Source organism: Trachypithecus francoisi, unplaced genomic scaffold (assembly GCF_009764315.1).
Source record: "Trachypithecus francoisi isolate TF-2019V2 unplaced genomic scaffold, Tfra_2.0 Lachesis_group5, whole genome shotgun sequence".
Classification (NCBI taxonomy): domain Eukaryota; kingdom Metazoa; phylum Chordata; class Mammalia; order Primates; family Cercopithecidae; genus Trachypithecus; species Trachypithecus francoisi.
In genome coordinates this window covers 129,181,478-129,202,054 of record NW_022681470.1, presented here as the reverse complement: position 1 = coordinate 129,202,054, position 20,577 = coordinate 129,181,478, and the positions used below count along the sequence as shown (strand labels likewise).

At 39.4% G+C, this 20,577-nt stretch overlaps 1 protein-coding gene across 6 annotated transcripts in view; it reads left to right on the top strand.

The window, feature by feature from the left end:
• The window catches only part of RPAP2 (RNA polymerase II associated protein 2), a 94,497-nt gene that overhangs the window by 53,773 nt on the left and 20,147 nt on the right, over window positions 1-20,577 (top strand). Inside the window, exon 12 of one of the 6 annotated variants that reach the window (XM_033199727.1) lies at window positions 85-1,459. The exons of the other annotated variants lie outside the window; for them this stretch is intronic. Within the exon in view, the coding sequence (XP_033055618.1) occupies window positions 85-94 (10 nt within the window). The 3' untranslated portion in view covers window positions 95-1,459. Of the gene's footprint in view, window positions 1-84; window positions 1,460-20,577 lie in introns of those variants that run through there. 6 annotated transcript variants of the gene reach the window in all.

Here is a 20,577-nt window from a genome sequence, read left to right as displayed (position 1 = left end):
AAGATTTTCTAGCCATAGGACACATCGCTCAGCTTCTGTCCCATTTACTCCTTCCCTCTTCCCTTTGCTCTTGGTCTTCCCCAGTCTTCTGTGACCTCTGTCAGTATTCTTGAGCCTGTAACACAAGAGCAGACTGTGCTGATGGTGACCTAAAACTGAGAAATACAGGGAAATGTCCAGACCAAAACTGGCAGCCAAAGAGAAGACATATAGAAGGCTATCGAGAACCAGCTTAACTGGCCTGAGTTCCTTTATGTGCAGCCTATGTGCAGAAATGGGAATCAGGTTTCCTCAAGAGTGCTTATACTTAAAATGTAACTTTTCCACCCAAGTTTAATATAAAAGCTTTGTAAATAAGCCACTACTTTGTTTTCTGATGGTCTATGGTTAATTGTATCATAAGAGTCAAATGTCTCTTGGTGACCAGGGAGAGAGGTGTGTGTTGTGCTCTGTGTGAATTATTTGGTTATCCAATGAAGGAGATGAATACTTTGTATTATTCAGAAAGGATAGAGGATAAAGTGACGTGTAGTAGTCTAACATGGATACATGCTCTTCCTAGTTCTATGCCCTTGATGTTCTCTAATGGAAAGCTTTCAAGACCATCTCCAAAAATGTCTGCTTTCATTTTATTTATCTGAACTGGCTGTTTCCAGTGAACTGTGGCCCGCTTCCTAGGCAGAGACCATACAATAGTTTATTCTCTCTAAAAGCTTTGAGTATTCCTGTCGTTCAGGGAGTAGCATATAAGTCCTGGGAAATGGTATTTAAACAGCTCAACTTGACCATGATCGCTAAACAAAAGCCATCACTGGACATGGGCAGCCACTTTAGGTAACCATCATGCAGATAGATACTCTGGAGAGTCACTTCCCTAGGGCTACCAGGCCTGAATGGAAAGATGTGACTAAGGCTTTTGCCTCAGCAGGCTGTTTTTTTAAAGCCTGCCTATCGCTAATTTCCTCAGAAAAATCTGTGAACATACCATGAAAAACAAAGAGATGGTTCCTTAGAAATCTATTGGTTACAAGTATTCCCAGCTCTTTCCCTTAGCAGTCCAAATTTAATTTTAGGTATTTGAGACCATATTTGAAGATCACTGAAATTACTTTTTTATATTTCCTTACAATTATGGAATTTTTATATTTAACTGAGCTGTTTAAAGTTGAGATAAAATTCATATACAATTCACCATTTGTATATTTTAAAATATACAGTTCACTGGTTTTTAGTATATTCACTATGTTGTACAACCGTCACCACTATCTAATTCCGGAACATTTCTGTCACCCAAAAAAGAAACCTCCTATCTATTAGTTCAGTCCCAATTTCCCTTCCTCCAGTCCTCTGGCAACCATAAATCCATTCTCTATCTTGACGGATTTATCTATTTCTGAACTTTTCATATAAATGGAATCATATATGACCTTTTATATCTGGCTTCTTTCACTTAATGTGTTTTCAAGATTCATCCATTTTGTAGCATGTAACAGTACTTCATTCCTTTTTATGGCCAAATAATATTCTATTGTATGGATATACCACATTTGTTTATTCATCAGTTGACAAACATTTGGGTTATTTCCATTTTTTGCTATTTGATGGGTAACAGTGCTATAAACATTCATGTACAGATGTTTTGTGTGAGCATATGTTTTATGTTCTCTTAGGTATATACTTAGGAGTAGAATTGCTGGGTCATATGATAACTCTGTTTAACCTTTAAAAGAACTGCCAAAGTGTTTTCCACAGTGGTTGTATCATTTTACATTTCCACTAGCAATGTATGAGGGCTCCAAAGATTGAACTTTACAAATTCTCTCATCTTGCTTCACACCCAGTAGTCATTTTAAAGGCTTATATATGCAGTTTCCCCAAAACTTAAATATGCCTAATCTAATTGATTTTAGGCTTTCATGGACATGTAACATCAATTTCTTATGTTTTAGGAATTTCTACTATAAACACAAAATGAGTACTTTCAAGCTAAAAACAAAGGTTACGGTGTTCATAGTGTTCAATCTGAAACCATATAAATGTCTGAACAGTAGCTACTGGTATTCTTTTGGATTCCTCAGTATCCATAAAATTCAGTTTTTGTTTCTTGCTTATATAAATCTTGAATTTGTTTATCTTATGATATTTACTATCCTATCACCTTTGTCTTTGTGAAGTTTAAATATTTACCTGTTTACTGAGGATTGAACAATAATTAGATTATTTCTATACATTCCCATACTTATTGCTGAGAGTTTATGTAACAAAAACATGTTTTTAAACTGAAATAACTTTACCCTCAGCCAACAGAGCTATATGGGAATCTAGATAGTTTCTAAAGAAATAATACTTGTTTAAATTTTTAATCAAAGCCGACTTTCTACAATAATTCCCCCCACAGAATTCCCTATATCTTTGGCAGTTTTATAATGCTACTCTTTTTTCTTATTCATAAGTAGTTGAGTATCTCCAACTTCAGGCCATACTCCACATTAAAAGTCATCAAGGATCCTGAGCAAAAAGATGTGCACTCCAGCTGCCCTGTCCCAAGCAGCAGCAGTGGTGGTGATGACAGCAGTTAGCAGCAGTTGGCCCTTGCAAATCACAGCCTTGATTTTAGGAGCCAGTCCCTCTATCTGCTAGTGCCATCATCACGTCCTGACTGAGCTCCCTGAGAGCTAGGAAGCATGAAGCTTGAGGGAACTGTTACCCCCAGCATCAGGGTCTGCCACTATAAGGGTGTGATAATCATTGTGTGTGGAAGCCATAGTTGACTACATTTCAATCTTAGAGTATTGAAAAAAAGTTGGAGACACTATTCTGAGAGAATTGTTACATGGCGACAATGACAAAGAAAAGCTTTTCCAGTATTCATCTGCCAAGTTGTTCTGTAGATCTGTCACAAACAGGAATTAGATATAAAGTTGTAAAGTCACTGTAACCCAGCCCTTTAAACAAACCTATGTGTAATATATCACTACAAAGTGAGTTACAAAGAACTTTTTTCTTTTGAATTAGAAATATCAGTGGAAAGCATCCCTGCTTCCTTATTAATGGGTAAACCTAAAGCATTAAATGCAAACATTAACAGGACATAAACCATCTGTTATAAGAAAAACATTTTATTTTATTTGGCTATCATAGTTTCTTATAATCAGAGTTTTTATCTCTGTTTTCTAGATAGTAGTTCTGAAATGGAAAGTTCATAGTGACATACTTCTTTTTTTTTTTTTTTTAGCATCATATAAAGTATTTTAATCAGAGTTTCTTTTTTTTTTTAATTTTTTTTATTATTATACTTTAAGTTCTAGGGTACATGTGCATAACGTGCAGGTTTGTTACATATGTATACTTGTGCCATGTTGGTGTGCTGCACCCATCAACTCGTCAGCACCCATCAGTTCGTCATTTATATCAGGTATAACTCCCAATGCAATCCCTCCCCCCTCCCCCCTCCCCCTGATAGGCCCCGATGTGTGATGTTCCCCTTCCGGAGTCCAAGTTATCTCATTGTTCGGTTCCCACCTATGAGTGAGAACATGTGGTGTTTGGTTTTCTGTTCTTGTGATAGTTTGCTAAGAATGATGGTTTCCAGCTGCATCCATGTCCCTACAAAGGACGCAAACTCATCCTTTTTTAAGGCTGCATAATATTCCATGGTGTATATGTGCCACATTTTCTTAATCCAGTCTGTCACAGATGGACATTTGGGTTGATTCCAAGTCTTTGCTATTGTGAATAGTGCCGCAATAAACATACGTGTGCATGTGTCTTTATTAGCAGCATGATTTATAATCCTTTGGGTATATACCCAGTAGTGGGATGGCTGGGTCATATGGTATTTCTAGTTCTAGATCCTTAAGGAATCACCATACTGTTTTCCATAATGGTTGAACTAGTTTACAATCCCACCAACAGTGTAAAAGTGTTCCTATTTCTCCACAACCTCTCCAGCACCTGTTGTTTCCTGACTTTTTAATGATTACCATTCTAACTGGTGTGAGATGGTATCTCATTGTGGTTTTGATTTGCATTTCTCTGATGGCCAGTGATGACGAGCATTTTTTCATATGTCTGTTGGCTGTATGCATGCCTTCTTTTGGGAAGTGTCTGTTCATATCCTTTGCCCACTTTTTGATGGGGTTGTTTGTTTTTTCCTTGTAAATTTGTTTGAGTTCTTTATAGGTTCTGGATATTAGCCCTTTGTCAGATGAGTAGATTGCAAAAATGTTCTTCCATTCTGTAGGTTGCCTGTTCACTCTGATGGTAGTTTCTTTTGCTGTACAGAAGCTCTTTAGTTTAATTAGATCCCATTTGTCAATTTTGGCTTTTGTTGCCATTGCTTTTGGTGTTTTAGACATGAAGTCCTTGCCCATGCCTATGTCCTGAATGATATTACCTCTGTTTTCTTCTAGGGTTTTTATGGTATTAGGTCTAACATTTAAGTCTCTAATCCATCTTGAATTAATTTTCGTATAAGGAGTAAGGAAAGGATCCAGTTTCAGCTTTCTACTTATGGCTAGCCAATTTTCCCAGCACCATTTTTAAATAGGGAGTCCTTTCCCCATTTTCTTTCTTCTCTCAGGTTTGTCAAAGATCAGATGGCTGTATATGTGTGGTGGTATTTTTCTGAGGATTCTGTTCTGTTCCATTGGTCTATATCTCTGTTTTGGTACCAGTACCATGCTGTTTTGGTTACTGTAGCCTTGTAGTATAGTTTGAAGTCAGGTAACGTGACGCCTCCAGCTTTGTTCTTTTGACTTAGGATTATCTTGGCAATGCGGGGTCTTTTTTGGTTCCATATGAACTTTAAAGCCGTTTTTTCCAGTTCTGTGAAGAAACTCATTGGTAGCTTGATGGGGATGGCATTGAATCTATAAATAACCTTGGGCAGTATGGCCATTTTCACGATATTGATTCTTCCTATCCATGAGCATGGTATGTTCTTCCATTTGTTAGTGTCCTCTTTTATTTCACTGAGCAGTGGTTTGTAGTTCTCCTTGAAGAGGTCCTTTACATCCCTTGTAAGTTGGATTCTAGGTATTTTATTCTCTTTGAAGCAATTGTGAATGGAAGTTCATTCATGATTTGGCTCTCTGTTTGTCTGTTACTGGTGTATAGAATGCTTGTGATTTTTGCACATTGATTTTGTATCCTGAGACTTTGCTGAAGTTGCTTATCAGCTTAAGGAGATTTTGGGCTGAGACAATGGGTTTTCTAAATATATAATCATGTCATCTGCAAACAGGGACAATTTAACTTCTTCTTTTCCTAACTGGATACCCTTGATTTCTTTCTCTTGCCTGATTGCCCTAGCCAGAACTTCCAACACTATGTTGAATAGAGTGGTGAGAGAGGGCATCCCTGTCTTGTGCCAGTTTTCAAAGGGAATTTTTCCAGTTTTTGCCCATTCAGTATGATATGGCTGTGGGTTGTCATAATAGCTCTTATTATTTTGAGGTACGTTCCATCAATACCAATTTATTGAGCGTTTTTAGCATGAAGGACTGTTGAATTTTGTCGAAAGCCTTTTCTGCATCTATTGAGATAATCATGTGGTTCTTGTCTTTGGTTCTGTTTATATGCTGGATTACGTTTATTGATTTGCGAATGTTGAACCAGCCTTGCATCCCAGGGATGAAGCCCACTTGATCATGGTGGATAAGCTTTTTGATGTGCTGCTGAATCCGGTTTGCCAGTATTTTATTGAGGATTTTTGCATTGATGTTCATCAGAGATATTGGTCTAAAATTTTCTTTTTTTGTTGTGTCTCTGCCAGGCTTTGGTATCAGGATGATGTTGGCCTCATAAAATGAGTTAGGGAGGATTCCCTCTTTTTCAATTGATTGGAATAGTTTCAGAAGGAATGGTACCAGCTCCTCTTGTATCTCTGGTAGAATTCAGCTGTGAATCCATCTGGTCCTGGACTTTTTTGGTTGGTAGGCTATTAATTACTGCCTCAATTTCAGAGCCTGCTATTGGTCTATTCAGGGATTCAACTTCTTCCTGGTTTAGTCTTGGAAGAGTGTAAGTGTCCAGGAAATTATCCATTTCTTCTAGATTTTCTAGTTGATTTGCGTAGAGGTGTTTATAGTATTCTCTGATGGTAGTTTGTATTTCTGTGGGGTCCGTGGTGATATCCCCTTTATCATTTTTTATTGCGTCTATTTCTTCTCTCTTTTTTCTTCTTTATTAGTCTTGCTAGCGGTCTGTCAATTTTGTTGATTTTTTCAAAAAACCAACTCCTGGATTCATTGATTTTTTGGAGGGTTTTTTGTGTCTCTATCTCCTTCAGTTCTACTCTGATCTTAGTTATTTCTTGCCTTCTGCTAGCTTTTGAATGTGTTTGCTCTTGCGTCTCCAGTTCTTTTAATTGTGATGTTAGAGTGTCAATTTTAGATCTTTCTAGCTTTATTTTGTGGGCATTTAGTGCTATAAATTTCCCTCTACACACTGCTTTAAATGTGTCCCAGAGATTCTGGTATGTTGTATCTTTGTTCTCATTGGTTTCAAAGAACATCTTTATTTCTGCCTTCATTTCGTTATGTACCCAGTAGTCATTCAGGAGCAGGTTGTTCAGTTTCCATGTAGTTGAGCAGTTTTGATTGAGTTTCTTAGTCCTGAGTTCTAGTTTGATTGCACTATGGTCTGAGAGACAGTTGTTTATAATTTCTGTTCTTTTACATTTGCTGAGGAGTGCTTTACTTCCAATTATGTGGTCAATTTTGGAATAAGTGCGATGTGGTGCTGAGAAGAATGTATATTCTGTTGATTTGGGGTGGAGAGTTCTATAGATGTCTATTAGGTCCGCTTGGTGCAGAGATGAGTTCAATTCCTGGATATCCTTGTTAACTTTCTGTCTTGTTGATCTGTCTAATGTTGACAGTGGAGTGTTGAAGTCTCCCATTATTATTGTATGGGAGTCTGAGTCTCTTTGTAAGTCTCTAAGGACTTGCTTTATGAATTTGGGTGCTCCTGTATTGGGTGCATATATATTTAGGATAGTTAGCTCTTCTTGTTGAATTGATCCCTTTACCATTATGTAATGGCCTTCTTTGTCTCTTTTGATCTTTGATGGTTTAAAGTCTATTTTATCAGAAACTAGGATTGCACCCCTGCTTTTTTTTGTTCTCCATTTGCTTGGTAGATCTTCCTCCATCCCTTTATTGAGCCTATGTATCTCTGCATGTGACATGGGTCTCCTGAATACAGCAGACTGGTGGGTCTTGACTCTTTATGCAGTTTGCCAGTCTGTGTTTTTTAATTGGAGCATTTAGTCCATTGACATTTAAGGTTAATATTGTTATGTGTGAACTTGATCCTGCCATTATGATATTAACTGGTTATTTTGCTCGTTAGTTGATGCAGTTTCTTCCTAGCCTCGATGGTCTTTACATTTTGGCATGTTTTTGCAATGGCTGGTCCCGGTTGTTCCTTTCCATGTTTAGGGCTTCCTTCAGGGTCTCTTGTAAGGCAGGCCTGGTGGTGACAAAATCTCTCAGCAGTTGCTTGTCTGTAAAGGATTTTATTTCTCCTTCACTGATGAAACTTAGTTTGGCTGGATATGAAATTCTGGGTTGAAAATTCTTTTCTTTAAGAACGTTGAATATTGGCCCCCACTCTCTTCTGGCTTGTAGAGTTTCTGCCGAGAGGTCTGCTGTTAGTCTGATGGGCTTCCCTTTGTGGGTAACCCGACCTTTCTCTCTGGCTGCCCTTACATTTTTTTCCTTCATTTCAACTTTGGTGAATCTGGCAATTATGTGTCTTGGAGTTGCTCTTCTTGAGGAGTATCTTTGTGGCATTCTCTGTATTTCCTGAATTTGAATGTTGGCCTGCCCTACTAGGTGGGGAAGTTCTCCTGGATGATATCCTGAAGAGTGTTTTCCAACTTGGTTCCATTTTCCCCCTCACTTTCAGGCACCCCAATCAGACGTAGATTTGGTCTTTTTACATAATCCCATACTTCTTGCAGGCTTTGTTCATTTCTTTTTCTTCTTTTTTCTTTTGGTTTCTCTTCTCGCTTCGTTTCATTCATTTGATCCTCAATCGCTGATACTCTTTCTTCCAGTTGATCGAGTCGTTACTGAAGCTTGTCATATTGTCACGTATTTCTCATGTCATGGTTTTCATCTCTGTCAGTTTGTTTATGACCTTCTCTGCATTAATTAGTCTAGCTGTCAATTCTTCCACTCTTTTTTCAAGATTTTAGTTTCTTTGCACTGGGTACATAATTCCTCCTTTAGCTCTGAGAAGTTTGATGGACTGAAGCCTTCTTCTCTCATCTCGTCAAAGTCATTCTCTGACCAGCTTTGATTCGTTGCTGGCGATGAGCTGCGCTCCTTTGCAGGGGGAGATGCGCTCTTATTTTTTGAATTTCCAGCTTTTCTGCCCTGCTTCTCCCCATCTTTGTGGTTTTATCTGCCTCTGGTCTTTGATGATGGTGACGTACTGATGGGGTTTTGGTATAGGTGTTCTTCCTGTTTGATAGTTTTCTTCTAATAGTCAGGACCCTCAGCTCTAGGTCTGTTGGAGATTGCTTGAGGTCCACTCCAGACCCTGTTTGCCTGGGTATCAGCAGCAGAGGTTGCAGAAGATAGAATATTGCTGAACAGGAGTGTACCTGTCTGATTCTTACTTTGGAAGCTTCCTCTCAGGGGTGTACTCCACCCTGTGAGTGTGGGTGTCAGACTGCCCCTAGTGGGGGATGTCTCCCAGTTAGGCTACTCAGGGGTCAGGGACCCACTTGAGCAGGCAGTCTGTCCGTTCTCAGATCTCAACCTCCGTGTTGGGAGATCCACTGCTCTCTTGAAAGCTGTCAGACAGAGTCGTTTGGGTCTGCACAGGCCTCTGCTGCTTCCCCTGTTGTTTTTTAGCTGTGCCCTGTCCCCAGAGGTGGAGTCTACAGAGACAGGCAGGTTTCCTTGAGCTGCTGTGAGCTCCACCCAGTTCGAGCTTCCCAGTGGCTTTGTTTACCTACTTAAGCCTCAGCAATGGTGGGCGCCCCTCCCCCAGCCTCGCTGCTGCCTTGTGGTTAGATCGGAGACTGCTGTGTTAGCAATGAGGGAGGTTCCGTGGCCGTGGGACCCTCCCGGCCAGGTGTAGGTATAATCTCCTGGTGTGCCCGTTTGCTTAAAGCACAGTATTGGGGTGGGAATTACCCGATTTTCCAGGTGTTGTGTGTCTCAGTTCGCTTGGCTAGGAAAAGGGATTCCCTTCCCCCTTGCGCTTCCCAGGCGAGGCGATGCCTCGCCCTGCTTTAGCTCTCGCTGGTCGGGCTGCAGCAGCTGACCAGCACCGATTGTCCGGCACTCCCCAGTGAGATGACCCCAGTACCTCAGTTGAAAATGCAGAAATCACCAGTCTTCTGTGTCGCTCGTGCCGGGAGTCGGAGACTGGAGCTGTTCCTATTCGGCCATCTTGCTCCGCCCTCCTCAACATACTTCTTAATAGCATATTCTTCTTGTCTACTTTTTTGTTTCTCTTAGAAGTCCTTTAACGGTACTAACCTCACATGCCTCCTGGTTTTTCAAATTTGGGGACATTAACTTTGTGCCTAAGATTAAATGCAATTTTAATTTATATAATTAATTCTTCTTCTTATTATTATTTTGAGACAGGTTCTCTGTTACCCAGGCTGGAGTGCAGTGGCATGATCTTGGCTCACTGCAATCTCTGCCTCCCAGGCTCAAGCAATCCTCCTAACTCAACCTCCCAAGTAGCTGGGACTATGGGTGCATGCTACCATGCCCAGCTAATTTTTTTTGTAGAGATAGGGTTTGACCACATTGCCTAGGCTGGTCTTGAGCTCAAGCAATCCTCCCACCTTGTCCTTATGTCATTAATTTTATTTAACATTATGTTTTTTTAAATATAATTATTCTACCCCATAGACTACCTTTAACTATACAAGGGTCTCTTGAAACCCTAAACTCAGTCTCATTCTGGATTATATCCTATTTTTGTTCCTAACTAGCAGGGTAGCCTTGTTCACATTACTTGACTTCATTGACTATTATTGTTGGCAGTGTGAAGGATTGGACTAAATCCAGGTTAAATCAACTTGGTAGTGCTAATTCAAGTATGAGGTATAAAAAGTAAGAAACTGTTTTCATGCAATATATCAAAGGCTTCTGAAAGAGATAAAGATGAGTATATTTAGCATAGGAAACAATTTAATTTTGCAGGTGGAGTTCCGTGGTGACACTGTCCAAGTGTTATACTTTGTTACATATCTGCATCATAAGCTTGGCAGGGAAATACTAATCAGTCACTCTTTCTATGGAAAGAGCTCAGAGTACTCATTTAAATAAATGAGAGGAACACCCCGAAGAGGCCTTCTCTTTCTAGTGCAGACTTTAGTTGACATTATACAGGTTAAGTATTAGAAATCCAAAATCCAAAATGCTCCAAAATCCGAAACTTTTTCAGCACCAACATGATGCTCAAAGGAAATACTCGTTGGAGTGTTTCAGATTTCGGATTTTTGGATTAGGGATGTTCAACCAGTAAGTATAATGCAAGTATTCCAAAATTCTAAAATATCCGAACTCCAAAACAGTTCTGGTCCCAAGCATTTTAGATAAGGATACTCAAACTGTATTGTTCTTCATATCAAAGATGTGGAACTTTTCCTCAAATGCAAAAGGAGAACGTGGAGTGGTTTAGCACCTGCACATTATAATAAGGATGGTAAAGAGCAAAATGAAACGTGTAAATTAATTTTGTGAATGTTAAAATATGTTTTGAAACTGTTTTACTTACAGAATCCTCACTCCAACTGTGGGCCTTTTTTTCCTCATCCAATTTATTCTTTACATTTTGTTTTATTTATTTATTTTTTAAATTTTTTTAGTAGAGATGAGGTTTCACCATGTTGGCCAGGCTGGTCTCAAACTCCTGGTTTCAAATGATCCACCTGCCTCAGCCTCCCAAAGTGCTGGGATTATAGGTGTGAGCCACCATGCCCAGCCTATACTTTATATTTTATTCTGGGAATAAGTATCATCAATGAATAGAAAAGTTTAGAAAGTTATTTTATGTGAGTGTTTCTAATTCTTCAAATCACATTTAAGGACTTTTTAAAAAAAATAGCTCTGGAATACCATTTTCCTTTTTTTAACTTTTATTTTTTGAGACAGAATTTCTGTCTGTCACCCAGGCTGCAGTACAGGTGACCTGATCTCAGCTTACTGCAACCTCTGCCTCCTGGATTCAAGCAATCCTCCTCTCTCAGGCTCCCAAGTAGCTGGGATTACAGGTGTGTGTCACCACTCCGGGCTAATTTTTTTTTTTTTTTTTGATTTTTAGTAAAGATGGGGTTTTGCCATGTTGGTCAGGCTGGTCTCAAACTCCTGGCCTCAAGTGATCTGCCCACCTCAGCCTCCCAAAGTGCTGGGATTACAGGCATGAGCCACCACACCTGGCCCATTTTCCTTTTTTATTTTCTACTTTTTTTCTCTCATTAAAAAATGGGCCAGACGCAGTGGCTCACACCTATAATCCCAGCACTTTGGGAGGCCAAGGCAGGTGGATCACCTGAGGTCAGGAGTTCAAGACCAACCTGGCCAACATGGTGAAACTACGTCTCTCCTAAAAATAAAAAAATTAGCCAGGCATGATGGTGGGAACCTCCTGTAATCTCAGCTACTTGGGATGCTGAGACAGGAGAATCGCTTGAACCCTTAAAGCAGAGGTTTCAGTGAGCTGAGATTGTGCCACTACACTCCAGCCTGGGTAACAGAGCAAGACTCCATCTCAAAAAGAAAAAAAAAAAAAAAAAAAAGAATTGCATATATAACACACACACACACAACAGATGTTTATTGAGCAACGCTATGAGTAAGACTATGTCTTAGACTCTATAGGGAATACAAAGATTAAACAAATCCCTTTCCCTTAAACACTTTACAGCCTACTGGAGGTTGAGGAAAGGGAGAAATCAATAATGTGCTGCACAAGTAGCTACAATAAAAAATTGAATGTGTTAAATGCCAGAAAAAAAAAAGGCACAAAATATTGTTGGGATTCAAAGAAGTAAAAGACTTCAATTGGGAGGTTATAATAGAAGTAAAAGATCTGTTTGGGGGAGCATACAAAGGTGATGGGTTCAAAAGACAGAAAGGATTTCAAGAAATAGAACAGATGAGAGGATTCTAGGAAGTACCTATGTATAGCATGAAAAAAGCAAGATAAGGCTGATAATTAGAAGGAAAGGTTGGGTCTATTGTAGAGATAGATTTTTGTTGTTGTTGTTTTGAGACAGAGTCTCTGTTGCCCAGGCTGGAGTGCAGTGACATGGTCTTGGCTCACTGCAACCTCTGCCTCCTGGGTTCAAGTGATTCTTGTGCCTCATCCTTACGAGTAGCTGGGACTACAGGTGTGCACCACCACACCCAGCTAATTTTTATATTTTTAATAGAGACAGGGTTTTGCCATGTTGGCCAGGCTGGTCTCAAACTCTTGGCCTCAAGTGATCTGCCCGCCTTGGCCTCCCAAAGTGTTGGGATTACAGGCGTAAGCCACCATACCCTGCCCCTGAGATAAATCCTTTAATGGCAGATAAACTTAATTCAGTGGGTAATGAAAGTCATTTAAATTTTTTGTTTTTGTTTTTTGTGGAGTTTTGTTTGTTTGTTTTAGACACAGGATCTTGCCCTGTTGCCCAGGCTGCAGTCAATGGCGTGATCATAGCCCACTGTAACCTCAGACTCCTGGGTTCAAGTGATCCTCCCTTCATTTAAGTTTTGAGTAGAAGAATATCATAAAATCTGTGTTTTAGGAAGGTTAGTCTTGCAGAGATCTGGAGTCAGATCTGATCCTATCTTCCACCTTGCGTCAGCCTTTCAAAGACTTTCAATTGCTCTTAAAGAAAAACTTTTTATTGCGGCCTACGTACCCCTGTGATGAGGCCTTTCTTTCTTCTCCAGCCTCATCTCACACCATCCTACCTTGTTCTCCCATTCCTGTCACTCTGACCTTCTTTCATATCTTTCTCATCATAATCTTTACCACTGTAGGACACAGGTCCGAAATGTTCTCTCCCCTCTTCCCTTGGTTAATTCCCCTTCTTCTTTCAGAACTTGAGGAAGTGTTTCCTCCTCAAGAAATTTTCCCTGACCTCCGTGGCTAGATCAAATATGTCTATACGCAGGCCCTCACAACACTATATACTTTTCTTTCTTAGCACTTACCCTATTTTCAGTTTCATATTTAATTGTATGATTACTTGATTAATGTATGCTTGTCTCACTGTACTTAAAATTCTTAGGGGCTGGCTCATCTTTATTTTTTTTCCTTTGAGACATGGTCTCACTCTGTCACCCAGGCTAAAGAGCAGTGGCACAGTCACAGCTCACTAAAGCCTTAACCTCCTGAGTTCAAGTGATCCTCCTGCCTCAGCCTCCCGTGTGGGACCATAGGCATGCATCACCATGCTCAGCTTTAAAAAAAATTTTTTTTGTAGAGATGGGTCTCACTTTGTTGCCCAGGCTGGTCTCGAACTCCTAAACTCAAGTGATCCCCCACCTCGGTCTCCCAAAGTGCTGGGATTACAGGTGTGAGCCTCCATGCCCAGCCTATTCATCTTTAAATTTTAAAAAAACAAAACAGGAAAGACAAATACACCTATCCTTTTTTCTTGACCTCAGGCTATCATCCACTCACCTACCAACCTTCTTGAAGAGCTTGTCTGCTCTCAGTGATTCCAGTGCTTCTCATTAATCCTTTGCATTCTGGATCTTGCCCCCACCTTTTATGGAATTGATTTTCTCAAAGCCTCTACTAGTGACAGCCTAGTTAAACGAAGAGCAGTGAGGCAATGAAATGTAAAGGAAGAGACAAATTATGAGAAACACTACAGCTCTAGAATCTATAGGATTTTGCAAAGTTGGGGAAAGTCAAACATAATTTTAAGATATTAAGACAGGTGGCTGTGAAGATACTGGTGCCTTCTGAGAAGTAGGTAGGAAGAACTAATTGAAAGAGGTGATGCATTTATTTTTATTTTTATTTATTTATTTATGAGATGGAGTTATGCTCTTGTTGCCCAAGCTGGAGTGCAATGGTACAATCTTGGCTCACCGCAACCCCCACCTCCCAGGTTCAAGCAATTCTCCGGCCTCAACCTCCCAAGTAGCTGGGATTACAGGTGTGCGCCACCATGCCCAGCTAATTTTTGTATGTTTAGTAGAGATAGGATTTTACCATTTTGGCCACACTGGTCTTGACTCCTGACCTCAGATGATTCACTGGTCTTGGCTTCCCAAAGTGCTGGGATTACAGGCATGAGCCATCATGCCTAGCGATGCACTTGGTTTTATACCTGTTTTGCAAGTGCTGAGACTTCCTGTTCAATTTAAGATTTAGGCAGATTATCAGTTAGATGGCTCCCTGACAGGAGTTGAAAATGTGGAACTAGAGCTGAAGAATGGTGATGAAAATCAGAGACCTAGATTTTGGTGTCAGCATTGGGATGGATGAGATGGCAGAGGTAGAGGATGTTAAATGCACAGTCAAGATGGGACAAAACTTTGTGGGACAGCTGGATCAAGGCCAAGAATGCCTGAAGAATACAGAGAAAGCAGAAAAGGGGAGAGAGGGGAAAGAGACACTTTGAGCACCAACTAAATGCAAACACCATGCTAGACTCTACATTATTTCGTTTGATTCTCACAATTCAGTCTGGTCAATGGTGTTCCACTCACCAATGGAAGAAATAGGCTCTGTAAAGACATACACTTTGCCCAAGGTCAGAGCTGAGATTCAGACTCAGACCCTATGTGACTTCAAAACATGTACTTTGCCCTGCAGTGTGCCTCAGACAGGTATGTAATCAACCAGAACACTGTTAAAGAGTCTTACTTAAGTTTAAGTTTTAAGAAAAATGTAGTAACTACCTTTCTAGAGATGAAGTAGTTGCTCTGTGCTGAATAAGAATGAGAATAAGTACTAAGGGCTGTGGTCCTGGCAATTAGATGGTGTGGGTAACCTTCAAGAAAGCAGTTTCTACAGAATGATGAGCGGAGACCAGATTGTAAAGGCTGCTATAGTATTACATGTGGTGTTGAGGCACTAGACGGAGCAAATGCCAGCTACTCTTTTCATATGGTTGGCAAAAGCAGAAAGGAGAAGGGGTTCATCATCCAATATGATATGATAAATCATCAGAAGATTCTCAAGATAGTGGAAGTTTGAACATTTTGGTAGCAGAGGGGAAGGAGACATTAGACAGGCAAGGCTGGAAGAACTAGAGGGTAACTGCTGGAATGTGGCCCATGAAGAGACTGGGAATGACATCAAAGGTGTATTTGCCTCTTTTTCTTTCCTAACTCCTTTCACCCACTTTCCTACTTATCTGCCACATATTTCTCTCTCCTTGCTTTAAATGTCAGCGTTATTTGGTAACATTTTGCCTCCTGCTCTTAATTTCAAAAGCGCAGGAACCAAACATTGTATATTTCAGCTCCCAAAAACCCGTATTATTAATTTTCATTACTGTTACATTCATTACTGTATTATTAGTTTCATTCTGGCTCTGATTGATTCTTACCCTCCTTTCTCCACAGGTCAATGATACCCCTAGGAGAATTAATTTAGGCATTTCTGAGCTTGAGTTATACAGCCACTATGTTTAATTATGGTGACTAACCTTTATTTTCTCATATTCATGACTTTTACCTTCCCCTGCCTTCTCACCTTCCATGACCCACAAGTTGGTTTTGGGAACATAAACATAATTTACCAAAAAAAAAAAAAAAAGCATATATATGTATATAGATGTACATATGTACATATGCGCACACATGTAAGTTTCTACATGAGAATAAGAGAATTTCCATTTATCCAATATTGTGTTTGGACAATATGTAAACAGTGCTAAGCCAGGAAAGATATCTATAGTAAGTGAGGTGAATTTGAAGCAGTTTTCTTACCAAAACATAATCTCCATACAGTCAAAGACATTGTCTGGATTACTTTTGTCTTCCTAGTGCCAAGCACTTACTCTAGCACTTAGTAAGCATTCAGTGAATATTTGTTAATACATCAAAAGAATGAATGGGATGGGAAAAACTTGGGTAAATTATTGTTGATATGGGCTTATGGCATAGATTTGGTAACACTGGTAAAATTGCATTGCACGTGAAAAAACAGAAAGAGTTGCTTACTATTGTGACTGAAGAAAAGACTTTCATTATAGAGATATAATCTCTATAATGATTCATATTTTCCCACATGAATACAGTCTGATTAAGATGTGACTATTTAGCCTTAAAAGAATTGCTAATTTTAACCAAATCCAGCATTGCCTTTTTGCATATGCAATTTTTATAAAATCTTTAATAAAATTAACAAAAAACAAAGTTAGATGTAAATGTGAGATTATCTTTTAATTCATTAGTTATAAAATTAGTAAACACTTTAACTTTTTTTAAATGTTTCTTTGATTCAAAACTTTATTCCAAATATTGCTTTTATCTTCCATGGATTTAACTGTTTTCTCTTCTGTGGACTGACAAAATAGAAGAATTGGTTATAGAGCAGTTAATTACCCGGTCGATAGAGGTGGCACTATGTCTTTTAGTTATTTATCTGATGCATCACAGACACAATTCTGAAGAATTCGTTAAATGTTTTACATGTTGATATTTGTTCGTTGAATTGGAAGCATTTATCAAATATTAATGGGTCCTAATGGAAATTTTTTACTCAAGAGGCAAACTCTTCCTTTAACTAGTTTTACTGAATGTATTTTAAAAAATAGCCTTGCAAACTTGAATGAAAGTTACAAGGAGAAAGAAATTATTCCCAGGTGTATTAAGAGTGCTCGTGAAATTCAAGATCCCGATCACTGATTGTGCTTTCTTCTCTGTTGTTAAACACTTCCATTTAGATTATGTATTATAGAGACTCAACAGCTTTTAAATATTCTTCCTGCCTCTGACTTTTCTCATTCTGATAATTCCAGTTAACAAATAAAGTCATGTGGTGTTTGGAAGCAAAATTCAAATGCTTCCATTTTATTTATTCCTTGTTTAAATATTTTTACAAAGTTGTAAAGTAGATTTTACAAGCCAAAATGGTGAAAAAGAGCCTGGAATTTTCTGGTTCTCACTATTGGCTGTTTGTGTTGTCCCACCATTCACTTTGAATGAGTTTGGGATTTGGCTGTTTGTCATTTTAGTACAACTCAAGTATAATCTGCTTTAAAAGACGGAAACATATCACAATACATAAGGCTTAACATTGAAAATTCCAAGTTCAGCAAAAACACTTCAGAAACTGTTCCAAACTGCTTGGTGAACACCTGCAGTTTCTGTGGTGGTGAAAAGACATTACAGTAATTGAATCTCCAGGACTATTTCCATTTTATTTATTTACTGATTTTCTTTTCAGTGAGTTTTGAGGCCCCACATTATAATGTTTTTTGTCACTCAGAGGTTTTTCATTGCAAGGAGTGACAAATCTGCTGCACTGCAAAAATGTTTCATGAGAATAAAGCAACTGCCAGGTTATAACTAGTATTATTCTGGTATCAGTGCAGAGAAAAATGTTGCTCTAAAACACTAAGACTCACACAACTTTTACATGCTCCAAAATCAAGTTCCCAAACATATAAAATTAAGTGCCACTAGCCAATTCTTTGCAGCCAAGGTTATACATTGAGATAGAAGGTTATACATTGAAAGTAGGAGTAGGGCCGGGCGCAGTGGCTCAAGCCTGTAATCCCAGCACTTTGGGAGGCCGAGACGGGCGGATCACGAGGTCAGGAGATCGAGACCATCCTGGCTAACACGGTGAAACCCCGTCTCTATTAAAAAATACAAAAAACTAGCTGGGCAAGGTGGCGGGCACCTGTAGTCCCAGCAACTCGGGAGGCTGAGGCAGGAGAATGGCGTAAACCTGGGAGGCGGAGCTTGCAGTGAGTTGAGATCCAGCCACTGCACTCCAGCCCGGGAGACAGAGCAAGACTCCATCTCAAAAAAAAAAAAAGAAAGTAGGAGTAAAATTTATACTCCTTCCTCAGGGGGAAAAAAAGGCACGTTTGAAAAAATAGAAGCCCTTTTTATAATTTGAAGAAGTATATGAACCCCTGCATCTCAAGTTAAGATAAGAAAGTGGAGTCCATAAATGTTGGCTTCTCTTTTGAGGAACCTGATGATAAGGGTAGGAAAGAGATTGAACAGTAACCATTTGTTTTGGATAGAAACAGACTTAACCATACAATATGGAGAAGGAGCCAATAAAGAAAAATAATTTGAAGTTGCAGGCAAGGTAGATACACATGATGGAACAGGGCACGTCTCAGGAGGCACAAGGAAATGTGATCATGGCACAGGCAGATGGAATAGTGTGAATGGGAGAGAAATACTACATCTTCTGAGACAGGGAGAAAATAAGTGAAGAGCAGCATGACTGCAGATACGTTTATAGGTAGAAGGGAGAGATTTTTATATCATGCCTAACAACTTCATTTTTCAATGAAGTAGGGTATGAGTTTCTCTTCTAAGAGTGAAGAAGTTACGGTCGTATAAAGAGTGAAAACACAACTGACCCTTGAACAACATGGGTTTATGGGTTTGAACTGTGCAAGTCTACTTACATGTGGATATTTTTCTGCCTCTGCCACACTTAAGATAGCAAGACCAACCCCACTTCTCTTCCTCCTCCTCCTCCTCAGCCTACCCAGTGTGAATACAAGGATAAAAACCTTTATGATGATCTACTTCCACTTAATAGTAAATATATTTTCTCTTCTTTATGATTTTTTTTCTTTCTTTTTTTATTGTTATACTTTAAGTTCTAGGGTACATGTGCACAACGTGCAGGTTTGTTACATATGTATACGTGAGCCATGTTGGTTTGCTGCACCCATTAACTCGTCATTTACATTAGGTATATCTCCTAATGCTATCCCTCCCCTCTTCCCTCTCCCCACAATAGGTCCCGGTGTGTGATGTTCCCCTTCCTGTGTCCAAGTGATCTCATTGTTCAGTTCCCACCTATGAGTGAGAACATACGGTGTTTGGTTTTCTGTTCTTGCGATAGTTTGCTGAGAATGATGGTTTCCAGCTGCATCCATGTCCCTACAAAGGACACGAACTCATCCTTTTTTATGGCCACATAGTATTCCATGGTGTATATGTGCCACATTATTCTCTTAACATTTTCTTTCCTCTAGCTTACTTTATTGTAAGGATCTAATACATATCCTTATATAATGCATTATGTAATATTTATTATAAGCATATAGCATAAAATATGTGTTAATCGACTGTTTATGTTGTCTGTAAGGCTTCTGGTCAACAGTGGGCTATTTGTAGTTAAGTTTTGAGGAGTCAAAAGTTATATACAGATTTTCAACTGCATGGGGGAGGAGGTTAGTGTCCCTAATGCCTGCATTGCTGAGGGGTCAACTGTAATGATAGTGGAGTAGTCATTGAGAGGATTCAGAAAAGGAGCTAATTCAGGGTGAGAGAAAATTGACAAGTGACATTAAGTATCCAGATGAGGCTACAGATCATGGATTTGTACTGGTACCGACCTTCAGGGTTCCCTTCTTCCCCATATCCCCATGCCACCTGTAGTTTCCAGCCATCTATTATAGGTGTGGAGAAAGCAGATTGCAACATTTATCTCAGGGTGAAGGTTTTGCTAGGTAAAAAAGCTAAGGCAATGATGCAAGAGGTTTGGAACAGTACTAATGAGATATTAGTTCAAAAAATCAAGGCAGATATAATAAGGAAGAAAAGTAGAGTTACCTTAGAAAGAAAATTGGTCATCCTAATCAAATAATTCTTGTGTCTCTCCCCACAAAATGGTATCTTCAGCTCTGACATCTCTCCTAAATTGTAGACCAACATTTTTTTCTTTTTTGCTGGGCACCTTCATTTGGATATCTCCCAAGCATTTCAAACTCTCAAATTTGAGATGAAGTCATTTTGCCTTTCAAATGGCCCCTGTTTCTTTTGGTGGTATTGGTATCCTCCTAATTACCCAGAACTGTGCTTCTCTTTATCTCTCATAGCTAATCAATTGCTAAGTCCTTTTAGTTCCGTATACAGTTGTCTTTCTCCATTCCCACTGCTACTAACCCACATCAGGCCTTCATTACTTGCCTAGACTGCTGCAATTATAGCCCTCCCAAGCAGCTCTCCTTGCCGTGTGTCTCTTCATTCAACTAGTCCATCCTTCCCTCTAGCTTTAAAAATCATCTCACCGAAGCTTAACTCTGATCAAGGCAGGCCTCTGTTCAGAAACTTAGTGACTTCCCAGCTCCTACCACATAATTTTACATGATTTCAAGGCCCTTCACAAGTGGCCCCAACTTACCTATTCGCCTTATTTCTCTTTTATGTCTTTACATTATGTCCACTGACTGTTTCCCCCACAACCATCTTTAATAGGACTTGACCTATGCTTGAAATTTATTTTCTTTTCATATCTGCCTATTACAGCCTTCAAGATCCAGTTCTAATGTTACCAATTCCTTAGAAGCCTTCCTTAACACCCCACAGGCAGAAATAATACTTCCCTTGTATAAACCTCCTTGAGTAAGACCTCTCATTGGGACCTTCTGCTTTG